Source organism: Macaca mulatta, chromosome 3, assembly GCF_049350105.2.
Source record: "Macaca mulatta isolate MMU2019108-1 chromosome 3, T2T-MMU8v2.0, whole genome shotgun sequence".
In the NCBI taxonomy this organism is placed as follows: Eukaryota; Metazoa; Chordata; class Mammalia; order Primates; family Cercopithecidae; genus Macaca; species Macaca mulatta.
In genome coordinates this window covers 10273112-10300979 of record NC_133408.1, presented here as the reverse complement: position 1 = coordinate 10300979, position 27868 = coordinate 10273112, and the positions used below count along the sequence as shown (strand labels likewise).

The following is a 27868-nucleotide window of genomic DNA, read 5'->3' as shown; positions in this document are numbered from 1 at the left end:
AGCAGCTTTATTCTGTGTGGCTTTATTCCTTGTTTCTCAATCTAAGTTGAAGAATGACCCTTTTCTGGAACATCTTCCTGTGTCAGAGGAAAAAGTACAATGTCCAGTCTATAAAGTGTTTGTTAAACCTTTTGTCTAGACATGTGTACATCATGTCTGGTCACTTTGCATTGATGAAAGCAAGTCACATGGTCAGACCCACACCTGAAAGTATGTTTTTCCTACATGGAAGCCTTAAAATTCACATGGCAGTGAGTAAGGATTTTCACCACTTCCCTGAAGATGGTTTTAGTCCGTATTTTGACTGTTCCTAGTGGTAAAAGTAGTATACATGTATAGATTTATCCCCCCTAGATGTAACATTTTTCTTTTTTTTTTTTTTTTTAATCAAATAGGATTTTCTACAAGGAATATGTCTTACCCCTGACTGTGAAGGTGTCATTTCTAAGATTATCATCTTCAGCAGTGGTGGTCAAGTTAAATGTGAAGTAAGTAATAAAGGGGAAACCTTGTTAAATAGATAACCAAAATGTTTACACCTTTTGAAACATGATTTGAATTTGTAGATGTCATGTAATTTGGATATTTTCCAGGAAAGAAGCAATTACTTCGTTTAAGAAAATATAGAAAATACTTGGATGTGAGAATGCTTCATTGTAATGAAAGCATTCGTATATTCTTTTATTTTTTAATAGGAAAAGGAGGCTTTTTATATCTTAGTTTTACTGTTTTTACTCTTTTTGATAACTTCATTTTCTTAATCCTGGTAAACTTTTGGGCATTAGTGGGTGTGCAGGTTTTTAGGGAGGGGGAAGAGCATCTTGAGGGATTACCTTTAACTTCATGACATGGGAGTGGCAGGAGTGGGTAGTTGTAATAATATTTACACTTCATTAGATCATCTGCTTACTCTTAATTTTTTAAAATCCTTTTCCTCAAGTGTGTCTACGCTCTTGTTCCTCTTCAGTAAATTATTTTGCTAAAGCTTTCTGGGCTTTTGTTTGGGTCAGAACATCATCACTGTTCTCTATCAAACTGAACATTATGTGTGCTTCTGAAATACTTGTCACTTGTGGTTTTGTGTTTTATGTCATGGGAGTATGAGACAAATTTTGGATGTCTTTGTTTTATTTAAAGTTTGAACACAAGGTCATAAAAGAAAAGGTTCCTCCAAGACCTATTCTGAAACAGAAATGTTCTAGGTAAGATTTTTAACAATCAGTGGTTTGATGATGTCTCTTAGAATATAATTCAATTAAATGCAGATTTCTAAATTATGCCTTTTAAAAAATTGGCTGTGTATACATATATCCAAATAAGTGTTTTTTAGAAATGATTTTTATGGAAATTTAAAACTTAAAGAGAACTAGCCTAGAATGACTAAATACTAAAAACTTGATTCAGAATTATTTATCTAGTGGTTGAATTTACAAGTAAAATTAGAACATTTGATGCTGTGAAATTACATGTTTGATGAATACATTTGGCGTTTATATAAAAACTATATAGTTTGCTGTCAGTTGTTGAAACTTTAATTCCAAAAGCATATTTTTCTTTTTATCTCTCTTCAATAAACATTTTGAACCTATGACTGTTTTTTACCCTGAAATACTCAATGTACTGTCTAAATTATTACTTCTCTATAGCTTTTTTTTTAGATCAAATAATTCAGATTCTTTTTTCTTTTCTTTTTGGTCCTGCTTCTTGTTTTTCTTTCTAAGAAGTGATTATTTTTTATCATTTGTGACCAAGAAAAAGCAAAAGAAAAGATGAACAGAATTATTTGTTGGAGAGAATTCATTGTAACCAGATCAACCAAATTATAGTGTTGTGGGTTATTATTGGGATGTGAAAACTATATTTTACTATGGGACCTTTCTTAGAAATGAGAGTTTATATGAATTATTTTGCAGAGTAATTTGTACTATTTCTGTTTATCTTATGAAGTAACTTACATACATGGAAGTGACATCTATACAATCTGTAGACTGCATCCTTAGACATCACCTAATCATTGAGGTTCTTGTTTTCATGAAACAAGTACCCTTATTTTGACAATACTGACAGTTTCTCATATTGAATGGAAGATGTAGGCTGGGCTCTAATTAAAAAGGAAAACTTCTAATGTATTGCTTGGAAGATGGTTTCTATGATAGAGGAAAACAGTTCATCGAGTTATCGCTAATTGTAAATGTTTATCAGCCTAGAGAAACTAAGACTGAAAGAAGACAAAAAATTGAAGAGAAAGATCCAAAAAAAAGAAGCAAAAAAATTAGCACAAGAAAGAATGGAGGAGGACTTAAGAGAAAGTAATCCACCCAAAAAGGAAGAGCAGAAAGGTATGCATAAGCCAAAGCCATGATACGAATATTATACTCTCGTTTAAAAGTATAAATATAAGCATCTTTTGGGCCTTAGGTTCATTGATATTGAATTGAAATGAAGATTTCAGTTAGTAATTTAATACTATCACTGTCTTCTGTTACTCAAAGACAGAATCGGGTTGGTGTAAAGAGCAGTGAAAAACCTTTCAGAGATTGTATTCCCACTGAAAAACCTTTCAGAGATTGTATTTTAACTTTCCTTGCTTGATGACTAAACATATTTATTGTATGTAAAGTTAAGGTAGTTAATGAAGCTGGGTTAGGATTGTTGAAGGAAGTGGCCATGTTTTAGAGGAACTAATACATGAATGGTTCAGAATGAAGGGTATAAAATGCTTGCTTTTGATATGTTTATTTTAACGTGCACTTTCATGTCTTTTCAAAAGTATTGTTAAATGTTTATATTTCTAATTAAAGTTTCTTGAGTTGTTTAGTAAAACAATATAATCAATCTGAATCATTTTATATTATGTAATTTTACATTATTTCTAAGTTTATATCATTGTGAATTAGTCCTATTTATCACTTTAACCATCGTTATTTATCCTTAGAAACTGTAGACAATGTTCAGCATTGTCAGTTCCTTGATGACAGAATTCTACAGTGTATAAAGCAGTATGCTGACAAAATCAAATCTGGCATACGGAATACAGCCACGCTTCTCAAAGAATTGCTTTCTTGGAAAGTTTTGAGCACAGAAGACTATACAACCTGTTTTTCTAGCAGAAATTTTCTAAATGAAGCAGTGGACTATGTTATTCGTCACTTGATTCAAGAAAAGAACAGAGTAAAAACAAGAATATTTCTGCATGTTTTGAGTGAGCTTAAAGAAGTGGAGCCCAAATTGGCCGCCTGGATCCAAAAACTTAATAGCTTTGGTATGTCCCTTTATATTCTAGAGCAATATACTTTAGTAGGAAGGGGAAGTGTAGGTCTCTGAGTCATTTTCATTTTCTTGTCATATAATTTATAACTTTAAATGCAGGACTATAAATTTGTATGGTTAAGAATACTTTTCCAGTCCCAGCTACTTGGGAGGCTGAGGCAGGATGATTGCTTAAGCTCAGGAATTTGAGACCAACCTGGCAATGTTGCAAGACCTGTTTCTAAAAGAATTTTTTTAAAAAAGAACTAAATATATGAAGGCCTTTAAAAAACAGAAAAACTATTACACACACACACATACACCACAATTTTTAGGTTATTTTATAGGTAGGTTACAGTATACTTTTTCAAAAGGTGCAATCTAAGGAAAGACCAGTCAATAAAGAAATCCAGACCTGTATTAGACTAAACTATTTGTAAATGTGTAGATGTGTGAATACTAGGCACAACCATGGTAAATAACACATCCTGGAGGGTGCCCCTGCTCCGGAGCTGTGTTGAGAAGACAAATATATAATTCAGATTATTTGAAGAAAAATTTAGAGGGAAGAGTGGATGAGACTTAATTGCTCAGGGTCACCTAGGGCAAATCTGTATCTAGAGATTAAGAGAAACATATCCTAGGGTTGGACTGAGCTGTGGTAAATCACAGGATTATATGACTCTGTACTGTGTTCTGACTTTAGTAACTTGGCTGGGAGAAGGGAAGAGTGAGCAAGCCCCCTGCCTTCCCCCAAAGCAGGCGCTTTGCCTAAGGCCATGTAGGACTGAAGAAGGCAGCTGCAGATGCAGTTGTTGTGTAACACAAGGTAGGGATGCTTTGGGCACCTACCAGGGCACTATTTATCTTAGTGACTGGATAGCAACTGGCCTAGCACAATAGTTTATTCCGTTGGCAACTATTAGATAAAAGGCTAAAGGAAGCCACAGGAAAAAGGCAGGGCCTTTAGCAGCAGACCACAGAGTGGGCCTGCCAAGCCTCTGCCAGCCGTCCCCAATGTTTAGAAACGTGGGGCTATTAGAATTCTAGGGTTTCAGAGAAGATATTGGTCAGTTTCTGCCAGAAGAGACAGTGTAAGATGGCAGCAAGCTTGGCATAGTTAGACAGCTGAACATGCCTGCCTTGAGCATAGATCGTCATGGATTTGTGATCCCGGAAAGTTATTTTTAAGTGACAAGATTGTCACTAGTGAATATCAAGTAAGCACATTATAAAGTTATTGCTTGCTTTAACATGCTTTAGGAGATACTCAGGACTGGAGAAGTAGGTTTGCCTGTGTTATGCTACACGGTCAAGACTGCCAGCCATTGTTCATTCAGGTAAATGCAGCACTTGAGCCCTCCAGCTTACTGGCAGGAAAGGGTGAACATGTCTTTTGATATAAACCATGTTTATTCTGAAGATTAAAGGTATTTTAATAAGGATATATGTATACTGTTTAAAGTAGCAATTTTTATTTAAAGTTGTGAAATGAGTTCAAGCATGTTAATTAGTAAGGGGGTTACTGCAGTCCTGAGGTAAAATGCACACTTACTTAAATAATAAGTAAAGCAGTTTTCATTTCCTGGAATTTTACTTCTCATAAAACGTCTGTTGGGTGGACTTATATCGTGCACGTATTTAACATAAGAGAGGTCAGTTTTTATGTTCAGCAAAAGATTGAAGAGAGGAAAGGAGGGAGGGAGAGAGAGAAGTAATAGAGCACTAGTGAGATAAATTTAACATTTCAATAGTGAACACTGCCTGCCTGCATTCCCCTCACTGAGCACAAGCTCCGACGTGGATGGGGAATGGGAGTGTGCTGTTTCTTCACTGGGCTCTCCTAAATCTTTTATTGTGTGAGTATTCTACATGGTCCCTGATTCTGGTGTTCAAAGATCCTAATTTTCCTGCAATATGATCTCTGCAAGCTACCTCTTTAATCCGGAAGCGAGCAGTCTAGGGTAATTTTGACTCTGAGCAATCTCTGCTTCATTTATTGACTTCATTTGTTGACTGACGCCCTTGGAAGAAGTGACCATTTTGTATTAGAGGCATGATGGAGAAACTGGACAGAGCTCCTTTTTTCTTTTTGATAGCTGTTCATCAGGAGTGGGGCTTCACTGTCATTTCAATAGGAGTGTGTATGAGATTGCAGTCACCCTGTTTTCTAATTTGGAGAGTGGAGAATAAAAGTAGGCATACTGACCACCTTGATTTTTTTGTAGAGGAAGGTGAGGACCCACATTTTGGGGAATAAGGAGCAGTTATTTTAGGTGTTGGGGAATGGGTTTACCCATTTCCTCTTTTAGACACATTTGGAAAGATTTTGCATATTGTTGATGTTTTGTTACTATGGAATCCATATAAAGAAACATAAAATCTTGCTAGTTTGTACTAATTGGAATGAAAGTCATTATGAATTCGTGAAAACATTGTTTGGGTTTTTTTTTTTTTAGAGATAGGATCTTGCCCTATCACCCAGGCTAGAGTGCAGTGGTGCCATCATAGCTCACTGTGGCCTTAAAGTCCTGGGCTCAAACAATCCCCCCACCTCAGCCTCCCAAGTAGCTGGGACTATAGGCATTTGTCACCATGCCTGGCTAATTTTTTTTTTTTTTTTTTTTGTAGAGATAGGGGTCTTGCTATGTTGCCAGGGCTGGTATTGAACTCCTGGCCTCAAGTGATCTTCCAGCCTTGGCCTCCCAAAGTGCTAGGGTTACAGGCCTAAACCACCATACCTGGCCTCATTGTTATATTTTTAAAGAAATTTAATGCCATACTTTCATCTCCTAGGTCTAATAAAGGTAACTATGATAGTAGAAGGCTTTGGCCCACATTATTCAAATCTAGTAGACAAGAATTATTATAATTAGTCTAACAATATTAAATGGTGTTTCTAAAATGCCTAATAGCTTGAACGAATCTGTTCTCAACTATTTAAATGTTTTTGCTGAGAATATAAGCAAACTATAGTCAGCTGCTTTCAGAGATGTGAGACTGAATGTGATTTTACAGTAAATAATTTCCCTCCTCTTCTGATTTGGGTTTTGTTTTTATTACAGGCTTAGATGCCACAGGACCTTTCTTTTCTCGTTATGGAGCATCTCTTAAACAGCTTGATTTTAGTATCATGACTTTCCTCTGGCATGAGAAATATGGTCACAAACTAGACTCTATAGAAGGAAAGCAACTTGATTATTTCTCTGAGCCAACATCACTGAAGGAAGCCCGTTGTTTAATATGGCTGCTAGAAGAACACAGAGACAAGTTCCCAGCGTTGCATAGTGCTTTAGATGAATTCTTTGATATAATGGGTATGTACACTGAATTTAGATTTATATTACATTTAACCTTAAGGGGAAAAAAATCTGTGAAGGACCTAGCTTGTTTAAATACATAACAAAGAAAATAGTGAAAATTATTATGGTACAACCAGTTTATGTGGGGAAGTTAGTGATTAACAGTAGCAATTTTTTTATATCATAAAGCTTTTTTACTTTATCAGTTAAAGAGATACTCAAATGTGGGTATGTTATGCTAACAATACACAATATTCTTCCCGTCTTAGATATTTTCACAGCATCATGGGAAAGATTGCATGTTACATTGACAGAATCTATTAGCAAGTGGTTTGATTTGTAGCATTTTAGAAAACATTGGCCTGCAGAAGTAGGTGATGTTTGCAAAATCTAGAATGGATGCCCCATGTTTTAATGGGAAGAGCCTAGAACTAGGGGTCAGGAAAAGTAGGTTATGGCACAGCTTCTCCCTTAGTTTAGTTCATTAAAAACCTTGTGGGCCCAGTGATGGGTGTTGAGAAGGAATTCAGAAATGCTTACACTTGTCTCTGCCCTTGAGGACCTTGTGTTCTAGAAAAGAGAATAAGAAGCATGCACCAATAACAGTAACATGGTAGTAAGCTCAATACAGGAGGGCCAGAGAAAGTGCCAAGGGCATCAAAGGAAGGACCCAACACTTTCTCCCTGGGAGAGAGGAAAGCTGTGGTGCAGGGGTAGAGTCTCAGATGGGCTCTGAATGTGAAAGTGGAGTTAGAAAGCTGGGTGTCAGGGCTTATTTGGAATTGGGGGGCCTATTTGGGTAACGGCATGGAGTCCAGCTTGAACTAACTAGCTAGCTAGCAGCTAATTCCTTCTCTTCTCTTAGATCTTAATTTCCTCATATTAAAATGAGATGATCTGGAGGCAGTGACTTGTGTGGTCCTGTTTTACTTAAAAATTCTCATATTCCTAGATTCTGAATAATAATTTCTTACCTTTCATACTACATAAACATGTTATGATAATCCCCAAATCCCTCAGAATCAGAAGTCTCCTCTATGTATTGTTAGGAGTTAGACTTTTAAATGTCATGCTGTTTGTTTTAAAGAGTACATTAAAAGGTCCAGCCTTGTACGATGGTGTCACAGATGATAAAGTTCCAATGCAGTATAAGGAAGCGGAAAGCTTACTTTTGACAACGAAAGTTCTTAGAAAAGAGCACACTCAAATACAGATGGCTTTATCTTTTCAGGATACTGCTTCATGACTGAAGGTGACATGCTACTTGATAGCCTGAATTTATTACCATCAGTTTGCTGCTGGTGGTAATAAAATGCTGTCCCAGGACTGAGCTTACAAAATCTGATGCATGTTTGGATCACAAAACAAGGCAACTAAAAAGGACACAGTTCCCTCTTAGCGTCCACTAGTCCTTTAACTTGTGTTCTCTACATAAAAAACACAGCACTTCCAGCTGCTACTGTTTCTCTGTTTCTAGTCATGAGGTCAGAAGCCACTAACCAAATTATTGGCAATCCCAATGGATTCTCAAGTCCAGTAGCTCTGCCTTCCACCTTCACCCCAAACATTTTCAGTTTTATCTCCTCATTTAAAGGAATGCTTATATTTCTTAAAACTTTTCAAAATCCACTGATCTTGTAGATTAGAGTGTTCGACAGTGTCACTAGTGCTGTGATAACTGAGAGCCCCGACTTTTCCCCTGACCTCTTCATGCATGATTCCCTAGGGTATTTCTGTCAGACAGCCAAAGAACCCCTTGAAGCAGTATGACTGAACCCACCTATCACATCTTCAGAGATCTGTTTTTCCTCAATTTATCTCAGTCAATAACATTGTATATCTAGTTTTTAAACGGGAAACTCTGTAATTAGTGTCAATTCTTTCTTTTCAGTATTAAGAGTATAACTTGTTTGTCATCAATCCAGATGAGCTTTGTCCTTGATCTGTCCTTTGCTGTCACCCCACTTCCCAAGGCCAGGACCTTAGTTGTCTTTCCATAGTTAGACTACTATAGTAGCCTCCAAACTGGACTCCATGCCTCTAGACTCTCCCACTCTTCCATCTTCCTCTTATATTGCAGGTAGTGACTCTTCTAGAACATCTCTCTGATTCTTTTAACTCTTCAATTTGGGAAACATTTGTTTAGTTTTACTTACAAATTAAATTCACATCATCTGGGGTCTGGGTTCATCATCCTCCTCTGTCTCTGAGCACACACCCCACTTCTCACTGTGCCCAAACCTGCCTTGTGCTTTCCTGACTCCTGTCTTTGTTCATGTAGTTCCCCCAGCGATGCCCCACCCCTTTGCTTGTTCATTTCCAGAGTAACTTAAATGTCCCCTCCTCCTCAGAGTCCTCCTTGCCCCTCCTGTGGGCCTCTCCCATGCAGACTGCAGACCTGAGTCCTTCATGAGCTGTGTTGCCTTGTGTTTCATGTGGTACTTAGCATTCTGGGTTACAGGTGTTTGTCTGTTTGTCTTTCTGGCAGTGGAGCAGGAGTTCATCAATGGCAGGGACTGTCTTGTGCATCTCTATTCCCAGCACTAGCATAGATGGCACCTAGAAGGCACTCACATTATGCTGAATCAGATTGAAGTTTTATGGTTCTTTGTAGTTGGTTTCCTGTTTAGTCAGCCATTTTGCCCTTGGTTTCTAAACCACACTTGTGTCAAAGCCTATTAAAGAATAGAACATGGCTTATGCCAGTAGTATCAGGAGTTGTTTTAAGGCTTTAGTGTATTATATGGAAATGTAAATATTTAGTTTCCTCACAAAACCATCTGTATATTCCTGCAGACAGCCGCTGTACTGTGTTAAGGAAACAAGACAGTGGTGAAGCACTGGTAAGTTACTTGATCACTTGAAATCTTATGTTCTAATCTATGTTAAACCAAGGATGAGAGGGGGACCCAGGCCAGTGTTTATTGACATCACAGCCAGTATTCAAGAACCACATTAAAAGGACGTCTGGGTAAGATGTACTATTTCATTAGAAAGTCACTGCCAGTCTTCTTCTTGGAATTGGAGCAATAATCAGCAAACTATGAGGCTTAAATTAGACAATTTCCATGAAGTTTCAGAGCTGATAAACATTAATATTCTAATTAAGAAAGGAAGAGTTCTTCATTTCCTGGCATAAAAATGAAAAGTTATCTTTAATAACTAAAGTTTTAATTTTTGCTCTAGAAGGAAAACAAAGGGACTTTGTTTTGAGTGGCTCTAAATTGAGTTTAAGTTAAAACAGTTCCAGAGTTGTCTTCCTTAGTAGTTTGCAGTTGCCTTTTATTCATTCTTCAGAAATTCTTCAGTTTAGGAAAGTGAGTAAATAGAGAAAAGCACAGCATTGTGGCAGTTTTCAAAGAGAAAGATGCCCGTTTACTGATTTTCAGGAGCAAATCATCTATCTATATGAAATTTTATCTTAATCTGCTCCATCAAATATTGCCCGACTAAGCAGGGAAACACAGCCGATATACCCCATAAGGAGCTGAAGGCTTCGTTATTCACTGTTTGTGCCCCAGTGTGTGGTCAGGTGCAGAATGTCTAGTGTGGCTTAGTGAAAGAAATACATTAATAATAAAAATACTATTATAGCATATAACTGAAATTACGTAAAAGTCTGATTAATTACTTGAAACAACATTCCAACCCTGTGGAAAATAAGATAAAAATGTTGGAACAATTTAATTTTAGTTATAACATTAGGTATTATTAAATTTTGCTTGTTTTCTATGATAAATCATAGCACTTTGGCTGATACACTGTAGTGTTATTTTTGTTAAACATTTTATGTACATTTAACTTATGGCTAGTCTGTGAAAACCAATATGGTTTCTTTATGTTGAGATTCATAATGCTGTTATTTGAGTGTTCACTGATTTTCCCCCCATTTTTTAGTTTAGTTCTACCAAGGTGAAAAACAAAGGCAAGAAAAAGAAGCCAAAGGATTCAAAGGTACGGAGTATTTTCTGTATTAATTATTGTCTAAACTCTCCAAAATAGTTAGTTGGACATATAAATTAGAATTGAGCAATTCTTTGGATATTTTGAAACATTTGTAGAGAAAGACTTTCTAGGACTTAAAGATGTTTTGGCAGTCTTCTACATTTTGAAGAAATTCCAGGTTCATATTGTATAATAGCAAGTCTTGAGACTCATATTCTTTATTGACCTTTTAATTTTTTTAGATGTTTCTGAGTAAAAAAAAAATTGCCATAATGTCCCCAAAAATAAGTCTCAAAAAATAGATAACATATTTAAACTAAAAATGATGAATACTAATCATTATGATTGTCCCAGGATTGATAGAATCCCTTCCTTCCTCTCACCAAAGGCTCTCCTCCAAGCCCGTGAGATAAGTAGGGCATTTTTATTTTTATTTTTGAGACAGGGTCTCCTTCTCTCGCCCAGGCTGGAGAGCAGTGGTGCAGTGACGGCTCACTGCAGCCTCAAACTCCTAGGCTCAAGTGATCCTCCCACCTCAGCCTCCTGAGTAGCCAGAATGAAGGTGCATGCCACCATGCCCAGCTAATTTTTTATAGAGATGGGGTTTTGCTGTATTGCCCAGGCTGGTCTACAACTCCTGGGTTCAAGCGATCTGCCCACCTTGGCCTTACAGGCGTGAACTACTGTGCCAGAGTAGAGCACAATTTTTAAGTCTTTGGTGGGTTCTTCATGGCTCTTGTGTATGTGGGGAGCAGAAAGGGGGATGGAGTGAGAGAGAGTAGCAAATCTTCAAAAGATGAGAAGAGCTAAGGAGTTCAAATACAACTTTTATTTTTATCTTTGACTATATGTATTTAGTTTAGGTAAAATGGGAGTTTAAACTGAGTAACATTTAAATTTTTTTGGAGCATTGGAAACTATCCTAAATGTTAATTTGAGCTTATTTTTGGCTGTTGAAACTTTTATTACTATGTGTTCCTGTTTGTAAGAAAATTTGGATAGATCTTAAATATTAGCAATTTGTATGTGTGTTTATATAAGCATTCATCAATTTTAATGATTTTTTTTTCTTTAATGGAATTTTAAGGTAGAAAATGATTGTCATTTTTCTGTCTTTTAAACCAGCCTATGTTAGTTGGGTCTGGGACAACTTCAGTAACTCCAAATAATGATGTCATCACTTCAAGTGAAGACCATACGTAAGTATAATTTTTAAATTTTTGCTTCATTTTAACTCAAATGTCTTTACTTAATAAGTTATGTTAATTTAATGTATATAAACTTGTGTTTTATTTCCCTAACTTTCCTTTCTAAAGCTGTGCATGTGACAGCCTGATGTAATTCTATCTTGATTACATTTACATAGCATGGCTAGAAGGCATTAAGAATTCATTCAAACTGTGTTAAAGTCACAATACTGGTAACGTTCATTCACTAAGTACATATTGAGAACCTACCATGTGCAAGGCTCTGTGGGAAAATCATAGAAAAATGTCTACAAATTATTCTTTAAAATAGTCAATAGAGAGAATGTTCTGTTAATACTTACTAGCATTTTTGCTGTAATAGAGAAGAAGCTGTTTTGGGAGCTGTATATGATGTTGTGGTTTCACCTTATATATTAGTGATTTTCAATGCCATCTGGTTGTCGAAACTGAGTTTTCAAGAAACAAATATTTAAGAAATAAAACTAGTGAGTAGTAGTAACCCATATTCCTTTATGAACCAAAAATGTACAACATGGTTTTTTTTTTCACATTTCTTAAAGGAGTTATCAGAACAGTTAAAAATTTACGTGGTCGTTTTCATGGATTCCTTAAGTAGGGTATTGTTTTAAGTTAAAATAATAGCCTGTCTTAGTCAGTTTGTGCTGCTATAACAATATACCATAAACTGGGAGGCTTACACACAGAAATTTATTCCTCACAGTTCTGGAGGCTGGGAAGTCCAAGATCAAGGTACTGGCAGATTCAGTGTGTGGTGAGGGCCTGCTTTCTGTTTCATAGATGGTGCCTTCTTGCTGTGTTTTCTCATGGTGGAAGGGACAAGGCAACTCTCTGGGGCCTCTTTTATAAGGGCACTAAGTCCATTCATGGGGGCAGAGCCTAATTACCTCCCAAAGAGTCCACATCCTGACACCATCACATTGGTGATTAGGTTTCAACATATGAGTTTTGCAGGAACACAAACATTTAGACCATAGCATAGCCTTTACTGAGATTAATTCTTATGTATCAGACATTGTTTTAGGGGGTTTACATTAATAAACTCTTTCAATCCACTTATCCCGCCTAGGAGGTAAGTGCTATAATATTCTGTCCAGTGTACAGATAAGGAAACTCTGAGGCACAGTGCAGAACGACTTGTCCAAGAACACAAAGCTTATAAATAGCAGAGCTGGGATTTAAGTCATGCAGCCTGGTTTTAGAGTCCACACTCAAACTACTACATCTTTTTAGAGTGCTAACATCTTATATTTAAAAAAAACTTTTGTTTAGATGGAGTTTCGCTCTTGTTGCCCAGACTGGAGTGCAATGGCGTGAATGGCGTGATCTCAGCTCACCGCAACCTCCACCTCCCGGGTTCAAGCAATTCTCCTGCCTCAGCCTCCTGAGTAGTTGGGATTACAGCCATGTGCCACGATGCCTGGCTAATTTTGTATTTTTATTAGGGACAGGGTTTCTCCGTGTTGGTCAGGCTGATCTTGAACTCCTGACCTCAAGTGATCCGCCCACCATGGCCTCCCACAGTGCTGGGATTACAGGCGTGAGCCACCGCACCCGGCCTAAAAAAACCTTTTATTAATAACATTTACCAGTCTCAGTCTCACTTTAACTTACTTAATAGCAGTTGTAATACAGTCTTCATTTGTCTTTCAGTCATTTAACAAGTTATAGTTAATGCAACATTTTTTTAAATTATGGAGTTTTAAGAATTTTGCTCTTTGGAGCAAGACTAAATAATTGAAAGTGCTTACTTAGATTGTCGGATATGATATTTCTTGCCTATAACTGTGGAAGGGTAACTTATCTACACTAAGTTCCCTGGTGCTATATTTTTGCAACATAGAGCTGAGTAATATATTGCCATTATTGTGTTTATTTCAATTAAACATTCTTCTGGTTAAATAATAAACCAAAAGTTTATCTTTCACAAAACTGGGTGTTTTTTGTTGTTATTTACCAGCAATCGAAATTCAGATTCTGCAGGCCCTTTTGCAGTGCCTGACCATCTTCGGCAAGATGTAGAAGAATTCGAAGCTCTCTATGACCAACACAGTAACGAATATGTTGTCCGCAATAAGAAGCTATGGGAAATGAACCCAAAACAAAAATGTTCAACTCTGTATGAGTAAGTGGGTTGAAATTTTTACAATCATTATTTTATACCGAGGCTGCCAATTTAAGATCAGAAGTTGTTTAATTTGTGCCTGTTTTTAGAGATTTTGCCACATTTTACACAAAGTTAATTTAGGACTTTTTTTTTTTTTGAGACAGAGTCTTGCCATGTCACATGGGCTGGAGTGCAGTGGTGCAATCTCTGCTCACCACAACCTGTGCCTCTCAGGTTCAGGTGATTCTCATGCCTCAGCTTCCTGAGTAGCTGAGATTACAGGCTTGCACCACCATGCCTGGCTAATTTTTGTATTTTTAGTAGAGAAGGGGTTTCACCGTGTTGGCCAGGCAGGTCTCCAACTCCTGGCCTCAAGTGATCTGCCTGCCTCGGCCTTCCAAAATGGTGAGATTACAGGCATGAGCCACTTCGCCCCGCCCTGAGGATTTTTAATTATTAAATTTAGAGTCCTAATGATTATTGATTTTGTCAGTTTGAGCTACTAGATCGATAATTGAGTGGGGTGGATAAAACAAGTAAAAAATTCAGGAAAATCTCAGAAATAGCTTACCATTTTGAGCTTTGTGTTATTAAATAGTGCATGAGGCCTTCCTTTTAAGAAAATAAATCAAGGGCTGAGGTCTGTAATAGAGTATTAATTTAAAAGCCAACTCTTCTCCTGGAAGTCCTGTCAGTAGCATATCCACCATATGGCCCTTTCTTCTGTTTTCCTCCATTGCATCATTCCTATTTAGTTCTGTGCTCTTAGATCCTTCTTCATGGTTTTTCTTTAGAGTTGAAATGCCGAGCAAATCATATTTCCAGAGAACTCTTGAATGACAGTGTGGAAATAACTGTAAAATTAAACTATTATTTCTTAAAATATGCTAGAATTTGCCTCAGGCATCCAAAAGTAAAGCTAAAGTATGTAGTTTTCAGTATTTGCTGTACACAAATTCAAATAGGATTTGTTTTTGGATTTGATTTTCTCTTTTTATTTAAAATTCTTATTATTAGCATTATTGTTATCTTTCCTGAATAAATTTTTATTTTTTTATTGTTTTTAGAATAAATTATATAATTACATAGTTGAAAGTTATAAGATAACTTTTTGATTTCATTTTGCTTTCCCTCACTCCCAGAAAAGTTTTAAATGATCATTTTCTAGGAGGTATACAAAATTTTCTGTATAGTATCATTGATTGCAGTTAACCTTATGTTTGTTATATTTGTTGTTGGGGAAAGGTTGAGATCAGTGAAAAGTGAAACTGTTTTCCTTTGGGAGAATAAAAGTTTTTTATTTATAGACGTATTCAAGTACTTCCTTATAGTAACTCATGTAAATGTAAATTTTTTCCAAGTTACTTCTCTCAGTTTTTGGAGGAGCATGGTCCCTTGGACATGAGTAACAAGATGTTCTCTCAAGAATATGAGTTTTTCCCAGAAGAAACTCGACAGATACTAGAAAAAGCAGGAGGTTTAAAACCTTTTCTCTTGGGATGTCCTCGTTTTGTTGTGATTGACAACTGTATTGCATTGAAGAAAGTTGCATCACGGCTCAAGAAAAAAAGGAAGAAGAAAAACATTAAAACAAAAGTAGAAGAAATTTCAAAAGCAGGAGAGTATTTACGAGTTAAACTACCTCTGAATCCAGCTGCAAGGGAATTTAAACCAGATGTAAAGTCTACACCAGTGTCAGATTCATCTTCAGCACCAGCTTCTGAAGATGTGAAACCCAAACCTGTGTCTGCAAATTCTCCTGAGCCAGCGTGTGAAGATGTGAGGGCCAAACCAGTAGCCGACAATTCTTCTAGACAAGTTTCTGAGGATGGGAAACCCAAAGGGGCCTCTTCCAATTCTCCCACACCAGGCTCTGAAGATGCAAATTACAAGCGATTCTCCTCTAATTCCCCCAGACCGGTTCTTGAGGATGTGAAACCAACTTACTGGGCTCAATCCCATTTGTTCACAGGATACTGTACGTATCTTCCTTTCCAGAGATTTGATATCACCCAGACACCGGCAGCATACATAAACGTGTTACCAGGTTTGCCCCAGTACACCAGCATATATACACCCTTGGCCAGCCTTTCTCCTGAATATCAGCTACCAAGATCAGTACCAGTGGTGCCGTCTTTTGTAGCCAATGACAGAGCAGATAAAAATGCCGCTGCCTATTTTGAGGGTCATCATTTGAATGCTGAGAATGCTGTTGGTCACCAGATTGCCTCTGAAACACAGATCCTTGAAGACTCTTCGGGAATATCTGTAAAGTCACACTGCAGCACAGGGGATGCTCATACAGTCCTGAGTGAATCTAACAGAAATGATGGGCACTGTGGAAATTCTAACAACAAATGTGAAGTAATTCCAGAAAGCATCAGTGCAGTAACAAACATTCCACACGTGCAGATGGTTGCCATACAGGTAAGAGTTAAATAGAAAAGTCTTCTTAATACTGAAGTTAAATTTTCCTTTTCATTTTTCATTGCCGTTATATTTACAAGAATCCTTAAAGTTGATTGACTTTATAATGATTACTGAAGCTTTTGCCTGAAAATATTTTAAAAATATGAACTGTTTTGTGAAGTGTGCCAGGTAATCTTCTCAGAAAGAAGCTTGGGTCTCAAAAATACCCATCTTTGCTACCGAAATTCTACGCACATTGAGAAATAAGACAGCAGGTGGAGCCAAAACGTCATCCTAAGAATTAATAAAGGGGCTGGAGGAGAAGGTGGCTGTTTGTAGAAAAGTCAAGTGCTGGCTGGCAGTGTAGCCTGTATCACAGTGCCTTACCTGCCAGTTACAGGAGGGCCCACCTGGAGGCCTTCCAGCGTGGGGTCCCTGTCCCATAAGACTTACCGCATGGAGGAGAAAGGGAAAATGTGCTGGCAGCTACTCAGAAAGGAAGAGAAGGAAAAAGGAAGACCCTGACCTACACATGCCCAGCTTCTCCTGTCAAACCAGGGGAGGAATGAGAAAAAAAGAGACAGCCAGATAGAAACAAGAGAGATGTGTATGAGTTCCTTCCTAACAAGCATGAGATGAAATTAAAATTCTCTTATGATTGCCTTTATAGGGTATGAATTCATTAAATCCTTATTGAATTGCCCCACTCCTCATTATGTTTTCTAGGAAGCTTTGAAAAAAATAGGTTAAGAGCAGTGGATCATAATCATTTTCAGTTATACTAATTCTAAATAATTTTCCTAATATACATGTTTACAGAAAGTATGGAACATGATCTAAATGGGAAAAAAACCTTGAAAAAATTGTGGGTGTGTTTTAAAGTGTTATTACCTGATGGGCTTATTTTACTAGAGCAATTGAGATAAAGTGAATTTTAATTTTTTGTTTTGCCCACAGGTATCTTGGAACATAATACACCAAGAAGTCAATACTGAGCCATATAATCCTTTTGAGGAACAACAAGTGAGTCAAAATTACGTTAAACTGTTTAAAGGTTTAGTTTTCATTAATTTATCCAGATGGAATGATAAACTAGAACTATTTTGGAGTCAGCTTTTTCCACACAAAGTTATCATGGAATAAGCTTGAGAACATAACAAAAAAATGATTTTGTTTTCATTGTTGAAATTTGAGAAGGGAAGGAAAAGGTAAATTTTTTCCAGCATATTTATTTCAAATTATAACAGCGTTATTGTTTTATTATTTTTAAATTTTTATTTTATTTATTTTATTTTAATTATTTTTGAGACAGAGTCTTGCTGTCACCCAGGCTGGCCAGCTTTATTGTTTTAACTGGTCATTATAATGAGCATGTAATAATTTATAAGTAAGCTTATTCACGTGGATAATACAGAAAGATACTATAAAGACCTTCTCTACTATAATAATGATTCAGTTAGAAAACCTACTAATATAATTTATTTCGTTAATATGCATCATAAGAGAAAAGTTGTCTTATCAACTCAAAGTTACTGAAAAGGTATTGGATAAAATCCAGGTCACTGTCTTGACCAAAACTAGTAAGAAAATGGGAAATGATGAATATTTCTCAACATGCTAATATTTTAAGCCGAAAGCCATCATCTTGCTTAGTAGTAAAGCCTCACCATTAATATTTATTATTATCCTGGGTATATTAACTGAGAAAGCAGATATGAGAAAGAAAGAAGACAGAAAAGAGGAGAAGTGACTATCATTATTTACAAAGGCTAAGATTGTGTAGCAGGAAAATCCAAAATGATCAACTGAAAACCTATACTAACCTCTATAAACCTATACTTGTATATAAAAATATATACAAACAGTTACCTGTTAGAAAGTATGTTAAAAGAAAATATTTTCAATACCAAAAAAAGAGATAAAATACTTAAATGTATATAAAGAAAATTTTTAAATGCTATGGAGAGACACATAGAGGCCTTCAATGAAAAGATATTTCCTGTACTTGGATAAGAACACCTAATTTGATAATGAGATTGGTTCTCCCTAAAGCTTTTTAAAATTTAACACAATCCCAGTATATACATGAACAGGCCTAATTAGTTATGTATATTGCTGTATATATAACAAACAACTTCAAAACTAGTGGCTTAAAACAGTAAATATTTCACAATTGTGAAATCTCGCAATTTCGCTCTAAGTCAGGAATTCAGGAGCAGTTTAGGGTGGATGGTTCTGGAGATTCTCACATGGCTAGCCAAGATGTTGACCAGGGCTCGGTCATCTGTGGGAGTAACTGGGGCCAGAGGTTCTACTCCCAAGATAACTCACTCACATGGCATGTAATGTGTATATCCTATATGCATAGCATATGTATAAGAACAAATATATACACATACACATGTCAAAACACAGATGACAAACAAGGAAAATTATGTGCAGTGTGAAACAGATAAAGAACTAATTTCCTTAACAGACAGAGTTTCTATAAATCAGTAAGGAAAAGATTAACAGCCTATCACAAAGATGAGAATGGATGTGAATAGACAATTCACAATGAAAGAAATACAGATGATTTTTAAACATATAAACAGATGCCCACCCAACTTGAAATAAGAAAAGCAATCATTCACATTTTGAAAGATAGTGAAACTGATATTTCTGGGAAGGCAGTTAGGAATCGATCTGCACTCATATGTATAGAGAGAGACCAGTGAGCCACGGAGATTCGTGTGTTTGTTTTGTCTGTATTTGAATCAGCAGAAAATTGAATACAATCTAAACCTCCATCAATAGCGGACTAGTTAAATTATGATATACCTGTAAAATGAAATATTATGGGGTCATTTAAAAAGCAGTTCTATAGTTAGATATGGAATGATTGACAAGATCAATGTCTCGTTAAGTAGGAGGAAGGTCAAAACTTGTGTTTCCTGCTGCTATTTGTACAAATAGCGTTTAGTTGTTGCTAATGATAAAAATAATATATAGAGTTATTAAATTTTTTAAATGAATAATACCAAAAATTATGAAAGAAAAATTGAAAATCATCTACCTTCCCATCACTCATGTTAACATTTTGATGTGTAGCCTTCCAGGATGTTTGAACATTTACATATAATTAAACAATAGTTTTTAAAAGATGGGATCACAGCATATATATTGTATTTGAAATTTGCAACCTTTAATATATTGTAGGCTTGTTTCCATATCAGTAAATATGATTTATAGCATCATTTTAAATGGATACTTGGTTTTCCATTTTATTAATGTGTGATAATTTATTTGACCAAATTCTTGTTGAACATTTAGATTGTGTCAGCTTTTTATGTTTACAAATAGTCCTATAGTGAACGTTTTGGCCTGTTTACTGTTGTTGAAGTCTTATGCTGTGCTTAGCTTTAAACAAGGTAGGCTCTGTTGTTTAATGAGTCAGTGCTTTTGACTCTCAAATGAGTGTTTTTATTAGTGATGGGAACGTTCACAAATGCTTTCTTAAATTAGCTCTTAGTTTTAGGACCTCGATGCTAGTATAGTTGATTGTTGGCTTCTCAACCAGTGAGACTTGCATTTGAATCCCAGCATTGCTACTTTCTCCTGGGACTTTGAGAAGTTTCCTCACTTGGTTTTCTGATCTATTAAAGGCAAAAATAATGTATTTCTCACAGATGTATGGTGAAGTTTAAATGTATAACATAGAGGTGGCATTTAGCTTCCTGCCTGTCTCTGTTGGTAATTTGCGGCATGTAAATTCATTCATGATAGCAAGTTACTATTCACCGTGATCCTTTTGCTGAATTAAAAATTAAAATGGAGGTAACTAAAGTCTTAAACCATAAAGTTTTGCTCCTGAGTAATAGTAAGGTTGACTGTTTAATTAATTTAGTTAAGCATGGACTCTATTTATAGTACTAAACTTTCAGTCTGGGCAGACAAAGTGGCATGCTCCAAGGCAAATGGGCATGCATGGTCAATCTGACCGTAATTCACAGTTCTCTAACTGATCATTCACGGAGTTTCAAATACTTGATTCCCTGCTTTTTTACACTCGAAAAATACTAAGGTATTGTGGGAAGGTACAGGAAGTGTCAGTGGACCAGGTTTGTGCTTGTGATAGATTTCTAAAGCCTGGCTGCCACATGGAGGACAGTTACCTCCAGCTGGAGAAGCTGCCAGCATCAAACAGATGCTCTTTTAAAGTTATATGCAGTTTGAAAGGTTTTAAAAAATAATTACCTAAATGACATTTATTGTTTGCCAACAGAATGGTTTCTGGGTTTGGGGTTTTTTTTGTTGTTGTTAAGCTGGTGCAAGAAACTAACTGACAATAATTCATTGATAATATTTTGTCATTTTGAAATAACCAGCAACTATTTATTTGAAACACCTAAAAGTAAAGCCAAAGTTAAAATGTTCTGTTTATATCTAAAATATGTATAATAAGTGCAACTTTTTAAACCTAATAAATAATCGTTGGTGTTAATTGTGGAGAGTGACATTTAAATCAAACTGTTGATCTAATATTGAACCCTTCTAAAACAAATATTCAGAACTAATTATAGATTGGAGAATTTGAATTTCAATAATATGAATGATTATATTTATAAAAGAGCTGGTTGTGCTAAACACTGTTTAGAGGTTTTTAATTCTTGAATTATTGTGACATTTCCCTTGTAAATTTTCATCTGCCTTTTACTCTCCTTTGTTTAAGAAACAGTAAAGAACAAGATCATAAGTAGGCATTTTAAATGATTTTTAATAGTTTGTTTTGTAATTCACTTTTAGGGGGAAATTTCACGGATTGAAAAGGAGCACCAGGTATTACAAGAGCAACTTAAAGAAGCATATGAAAATTATGAGCAGATGAAACTTAAGGGCTTAGAAGAGACCAGGGACCTGGAAGAAAAGTTGAAAAGGCACTTAGAAGAAAACAAGGTAATCCTATGTGAAACCTGTCTTTAATTGCACATAGCATAGTTAGGAGAATATGAGTGTAACTGTGCTTGTGCAGCTTCAGCTGAACTTCTGCCTCGTTGACTAAACAAAAGATTCTTTCTCAGAATTGCCTGCTTCAGATTTCTTCACGACATATTAAAGTGGCTGTTTCTTGCCGTGCTTTAGAACCTCTGCAAACTGCCTTATGAGAAAGGGGCTATAAATCTGGGTTTTCGTTTAGCTATAGTTCAGTTTCCTTGGTTAACTAAAACTCTATTTTATGGTGACTGAGCTCTGAGATAAATTCTTGTTTATATTGAGAGGCAGCATAGCAATAGAGGTTCAGAATGAGAACCCTGGAGACAGACTGGTGGGTTCAGATCTAGGCATGGTTCTATACTAGTTCTAATCTTGGGCAATTTACTTAACTTCTCTGTGCTTTTAGTTCTTTACCTGGAAAATGTGAGTAATAATAACTCACATTATGTATGGTTAGATTAATACTTATAAAGTACTTAAAACTGCCTTGTTCGTAAGGACTCAGTACGTATCAGATGCTACTGTTATCATCATCTTCATCTTACTCCTAAGGAAGTATAAGAATAACACATGGAGCCTTAGACATACTAGAACTGTAAAGTCACCCAGAGTATCTTGTTGAGATCTGCTGACCTTGAATTCTGTTAGTGAAGACTGATCATCAGATACGTGGCTAGTGGAGGGATAGCAATTAGTGGCAAAGCCAGATTGAATTAGTGAAAAAATGGAATCATAGATGTGAGGAAATCATGGTGCATTTGTTTTTAAAAGCTACCATCATCTGTTTAGAAAGGTAACAAAAGAATATTAATTCATTTAAGAAAGGAGGAATTTGTTCCAGAAGTCTGGATCAATAGCTGGGGTAACATATTAAATAGAAGAAAACTAGCTTAGTGGGACCTTAATCAGGAAACCTATTTACTAAGATTTTAGTAGAAAGCCTAGGGTCAGTTTGTAAAGGTAACTGTCATAACATTCCCCAGGACCTGTTTATATTCAAGATGAGACTGGGGAGATTCTAAGGACAAGAAGAATTAGATAGATCCTGAGACTTTACTCAGTTTCCTGGCTGGGAGAAGTAAAAAAGAACAAAAGCAAAATCCTACATAGCATAGTGACACATGAAACACAAGTTTCTATAAGCTACTTGGGGGTTTAACAAAACAAAATAGTTTTATAAACCTTATTTTGCCTCAGGAAACTTCAGTTTTAATAAATGCATGTGGGAATGCCTGTAGCTGCCTGTTTCAGTGATGAGGCAGATTGGAAACATAGTCTTAAAGGTAGCATTCAGCTGGTGAGGTATCTTTCTTTCTGGCAGAGGCTTTCCCAGATTTATAAATTGCTGGTCTGACTGTGTGCTCTGTGTGTACAGTTCATCAAGGTTCTTTCTTTGTATAGTCAGTCCAGAAGAGTCTGGGAAATAAAGCACCCATGGGGAGGGCTCCAGCTGTCAGGCTTTTTTTTAACTTGTTAAGACTTTGAGTCTGCTGTTGGGTGGCCCTACTCAAGAGTGACTTAAAAGGGCAATAAACCCCCCAAATTATAGGCCTGATAAGTTATTAGACTTACGACGTAAAATGTATACCTATTCCCTACCAGGATAAGTTGCTAATCTGAGTTCCTTGGGTTGGTGTCCACATAAGAGTAGATGAGATTTAGCCATAGTCATTTCTTTATTAATGGTGGTTATGCTCATAGCTCATGGAGAAATTTCTTATAAACATAGAAAGAAACGAGTGGCTTTTCCTGATATTTCCCTTTGGCCTTTGACTGCAGATTGCTGAGGTTATAAGCTAACCAACTTTTCCTTTTACTCTAGTTACTTGATGCCATGTTTGAATGTAGCAAATGCACACCCAGCCCCTTACAGAGAACAGAAAAACAGGGAAGCTCTAGAAATCTGAGTGCATTAGAGTCCCACTGCCCACACCACACCGCAGCACCTCCACGTAATAGCTTTGTGATGTTAGACAATTTCTTCAGCCTCTTTGACTCTCAGTCTTCTCACTAATAATGTATTGTCTACTTCACAGCTTTGGGAGGTCCCACCTGGGGTGGTTGAAAAAGGGACAGGGGATAGCCAGAGATAGTAAGTACAGTACTCAAGGAGGAACTGTCCCACCCAAAATTCTACTTGTGCCTCTGCTAAGAAAATTGTTTTTTTACAAACCACTTTAAGAATGCTTCGCATATGGCCGGGCGCGGTGGCTCACGCCTGTAATCCTAGCACTTTGGGAGGCCGAGGCAGGTGGATCACAAGGTCAGGAGGTCGAGACCATCCTGGCTAACACGGTGAAACCTGTCTCTACTAAAAATACAAAAAAAAAAAAAAAAACTTAGCCAGGTGTGGTGATGGGCGCCTTGTAGTCCCAGCTACTCACGAGGCTGAGGCAGGAGAATGGCGTGAACCGGGGAGGTGGAGCTTGCAGTGAGCTGAGATCACACCATGTACTCTAGCCTGGGCGACAGAGCGAGACTCTGTCTCAAAAAAAAAAAAAAAAAGAATGCTTAGCATATACAGGCCGGGCACAGTGGCTTACACCTGTAATCCCAGCACTTTGGGAGGCCAAGGCGGGCATATCACCTGAGATCAGGAGTTCGAGACCAGCCTGGCCAACATGGTGAAACCCCATCTCTACCAAAAGTACAAAAATTAGCTGGGCATGGTGGTGGGCGCCTGTAATCGTAGCTACTTGGGAGGCTGAGGCGGGAGAATCACTTGAACCTGGGAGGCAGAGGTTGCAGTGAGCCAAGATCGTACCACTGCACTCCAGTCTGGGCGACAACAGCTAGACTCCATCTCAAAAAAAAAAAAGAAAAAGAAAAAGAAAAAAGAATGCTTAGCATATTCTAAGCATCAGTAAAAATCTGAGCGAGGTATTATATATAGCTGATGGGGTTCTATTATTATTCATGAGCTAGGAATGGCCTCTATAGGTAGTTAGGCCAGTTATCTATTCTCTGCCAGTGGAAAAGTGGCTTTTTAAAATTTTTTTTAGTTTTTAGATGGAGTCTTGCTCTGTCCCCCAGGCTGGAGTACAGTGGCACGATCTCAGCTCACTGCAACCTCTGCCTCCCGGGTTCCAGCGATTCTCCTGCCTCAGACTCCTGGGTAGCTGGGATTATAGGCGCACGCCACCAAGCGTGACTAATTTTTGTATTTTTAGTAGAGACGGGGTTTCGCCATGTTGGCCAGGCTAGTCTCGAACTTCTGACCTCCTGGGATCCTCCCACCTCGGCCTCCCAAAGTGCTGGGGTTACAGGCATGAGCCACCGTGCCTGGCCAAAAGTAGCTTTTTTAAAGCCAGAATCCCTTGTTGTTTTTATTGTACCTTAACCTATGACTGGCAGGTTATAACTGGTTGCAGTATTGCTGAAGGACATAGGTTCATTTTTGTTTGAGAATAAAGTTCACATAACATAAAATTTGCTGTTTTAACCATTACAAAGTGTACAATATAGTGGTTTTTTGAATATTCACATTATTGTGTAACCGTTACCACTATCTAATTCCGGAAAACTTTTATCACCCCCAAAAAGAAACCCCATATTTATTAATCAGTCACTCCCTATCTGCCCAGGACATATGGTCTTAAGGTGCTTTAATAAGATGCTAAAATGGACATTGAGTCAACATCAGCTCTTAAAAACACTGTCAAATCATTTGGCCCAGAATAATTTACAGGGTAGATTTTTGGACCTTTGTCTGTATTAGAACAGAATCTTGGCCCTTCCTGTCAAAACTTCCCTAGCCCACACCGGTGCAGAGGTGGGATTCTCCTCTTCAGTCATGGGTCCTTGTCAAGTTCAGCCTTTTTAAAATCTAACATTTATGAAGCTCCTACTATGTGCCATACTCAATTGTTTTTACATGTATTTAATCTCAAAACAGTCCTTATACAGTAGTGTTATACTGTGGTACATAAATCTGCATGTTACTCGTGAGGAAATGGAGGTGGGAGCAGCTGATGCAGCTTTCCCCGAGCCTCACCAGTGCGAAGTGGCAGAACAGGTCATGTCAGGCTTCAGAGCCCATGCATTTGTTCTCCCTTAAGAGAAGGTCAGCTCCACAGCCCCATTCAACTGTTAGGAGTGTTTCTCACCACTTTACAGCAGTGTAGGCATATCAGTTAATCACTGTCATAATAATGCTGAGTAACTCCCAGCCACAAAACCCCAGTGACACGTGACTGTAATCGCTTAGCATAGGAGTCTCGATCAGCTGGTCCTGCTTGGGCTTGGCTGGATCAGTTCACCTTTGGGCCAGCAAGAGCTCTGCAGCATCTTTACTGTTCTTGCCTACATATCTGGGGTCAGCTGGCTGTAGATTGATCTAGAATGACCTCAGCTGGAATGACTGGGACAACTAGCTCTGCTCCACATGTCTTGCATCTTCCACCCTGAAAATCCTATTCTGAAGGCAGTAGGAAGGTGCAACGGCAAGCAAGGATGGCCACACGGCACCTTTCAAGCCTCTGCTGACTTCAGGTCTGCTTAGACCCCACCAGCAAAAGCAGTCACATAGCCAGCCAGAGTCAGGGCTGGGAAAAATAGACTTTGCCTCATTAGTGAAGGGAACTGCAAGTCACATGACAAATGGAGTGGCTGCAGAGTGTGAAGGATGGAGCTATGAATGCTATCCCTCCACTACAGTAGGTCAGCACCAGTAATTTACTAATACTCAGTAATTACCAAGAGCCTTCTGTGTGCCTGCTTCCTCTTCCGCCTTCTCCCTTGCCAGCTCTCTGCATCGTTCTCTAATTTAATGGATAATGTTGGTCATTCAATTTTTCACTTCCAAACCTTTTCCCAGTACCATCCCTTCTGCCTGGAGTGGTTTTCCTTCTCCCTGAGCCTGACTCCCTCCTGCTTCTCCTTTGGGCATCATTTTCTTGAGGAAACAGTTGTTGATGGCAACCTCACGCTTACCTACAGGCCTTTGTTAATGCAGTGGTGGTAATAATGACTATGTGATACAGTAATTATCATTTTATAACATCTTTATTGAGATATAATTAACCAGAGCGTAACATTTACCCATTAAAATAGACAGTTTAATGTTTTTGGTATATGCCCAGGGCTCTATGTAGCACAATCTAAGTTTCAACCATTTTCATCAACCTAAAAAGAAATCTTATACCCACTAGCTGTCACTCCCCATTCTCTCCCGCATCCCAGCCCTTTGCAACCACTGATTTACTCTCTGGATTTGTCTATTCTGGGCATTTTGTATAAATGGATCATGTTACATGTAGTCTTTTATAAGTGTCTTCTTTCACTCACAGTGTTTTCAAGGTTCATCCATGTACATCCATCTATGTTAATATGTATCAGTATGTCATTCCTTTGTACTGTGGAATAATATTCTATTGTATGACTATATCACATTTTATTCATTCACTAGTTGACATTTGCGTTCTTTTCCACTTTTTCACTATTCTGAATAATGCTGCTGTGAACATTCATGGACAGGTTTTTCTGTGGACATATGTTTTCATTTCTTTTGGATATATGTGTAGGAGTGCAATTGCTGATCATATGGCAATTCCATATTTAAGCATATGAGGAACTGCGAGCCTGTTCCAAAACCATCCTGCCAGCAGTATATGAGGATTCCAGTTTCTCCATTCTTACTGACAGTTATCATCATTTGTCTTTTTATTTAGGCCTCCTAGTGGGTATGGAGTGGTATCTCATTGTGGTTTTGATTTTTATTTCCCGAAAGGCTAATGATATTGAGCATCTTTTCATATGCTTATTATCCATTTGTATATCTTCTTTGGAGGAATGTCTACTCAGATCCTTTATTCATTTTTGAATTGAGTTTGTCTTTCTATTGTTGACTTTTAAGAGTTTTTGGGCCAGGTGCAGTGGCTCACACATATAAAACCAGCACTTTGAGAGACCAAGGCAGGAAGATCACTTGAACCCAGGAGTTTGACCAGCCTGGGCAACATGGCAAGATCCCTTCTCTACAAAAAGTTTAAAAATTAACCAGGCATGGTGGTGTGCATCTGTGGTCCCAGCTACTTGGGAGGCTGAGCTGAGAGGGTCACTTGAGCCCAGGGGTTTTGAGGCTACAGTGAGCCAGGATCATGCCATTGCACTCCAGCCTGGGCAACGACAGAGTGAGACCCTGTCTTGAAAGGAAAAAAAAAAAGAAACAAAACAGGGCTGGGCATGGTGGCTCACGTCTATAATCCCAGCACTTTGGGAGGCTGAGGCAGGAGAATTGCTTGAGCCCAGGAGTTCAAGACAAGTCAGGGTGATGTGATGAGACCCTCACTCGCTACAAAAAACTAAAAAACTAAATAAATAATTAGGTAGGTATGGTGATACATGCCTGTAGTTCCCGCTACTCAGGAGGCTGAGGTGGGAGGATCACTTGAGACCAGGAAGTCCAGGCTGCAGGGAGCCATGATCTTGCCCCTGCACTGCAGTTTGGGCAACAGAGCAAGACCCTGTCTCAAAAAAACAAAAACAAAGAGTTTTTCTATATTCTGGATACAAGTTGCTCATCAAATATGTGATTTACAGATATTTACTTCCATCTTCCATATTTGCAAATGTATCTTCCGTCTCCATTTTGTGGGTTGCCTTTTCACTTTCCTAATGGTATCATTTGCAGCACAAAAGTTTTTACTTTGAGTACA

The 27868-nt window shown here is 37.6% G+C and overlaps 1 protein-coding gene across 3 annotated transcripts in view; it reads left to right on the top strand.

Annotated features, from left to right (window-relative positions):
* The window catches only part of TTC3 (tetratricopeptide repeat domain 3), a 120068-nt gene that overhangs the window by 67754 nt on the left and 24446 nt on the right, over nucleotides 1-27868 (top strand). For all 3 annotated transcript variants that reach the window (XM_077995759.1, XM_015132904.3, XM_077995760.1), the window contains 12 exons: nucleotides 396-488; nucleotides 1138-1202; nucleotides 2203-2339; nucleotides 2936-3262; nucleotides 6315-6566; nucleotides 9348-9394; nucleotides 10449-10505; nucleotides 11622-11695; nucleotides 13683-13847; nucleotides 15191-16256; nucleotides 17196-17261; nucleotides 21024-21173. In XM_077995759.1, the coding sequence (XP_077851885.1) occupies nucleotides 396-488; nucleotides 1138-1202; nucleotides 2203-2339; nucleotides 2936-3262; nucleotides 6315-6566; nucleotides 9348-9394; nucleotides 10449-10505; nucleotides 11622-11695; nucleotides 13683-13847; nucleotides 15191-16256; nucleotides 17196-17261; nucleotides 21024-21173 (2499 nt within the window). The remainder of the gene's footprint in view (nucleotides 1-395; nucleotides 489-1137; nucleotides 1203-2202; nucleotides 2340-2935; nucleotides 3263-6314; nucleotides 6567-9347; nucleotides 9395-10448; nucleotides 10506-11621; nucleotides 11696-13682; nucleotides 13848-15190; nucleotides 16257-17195; nucleotides 17262-21023; nucleotides 21174-27868) is intronic.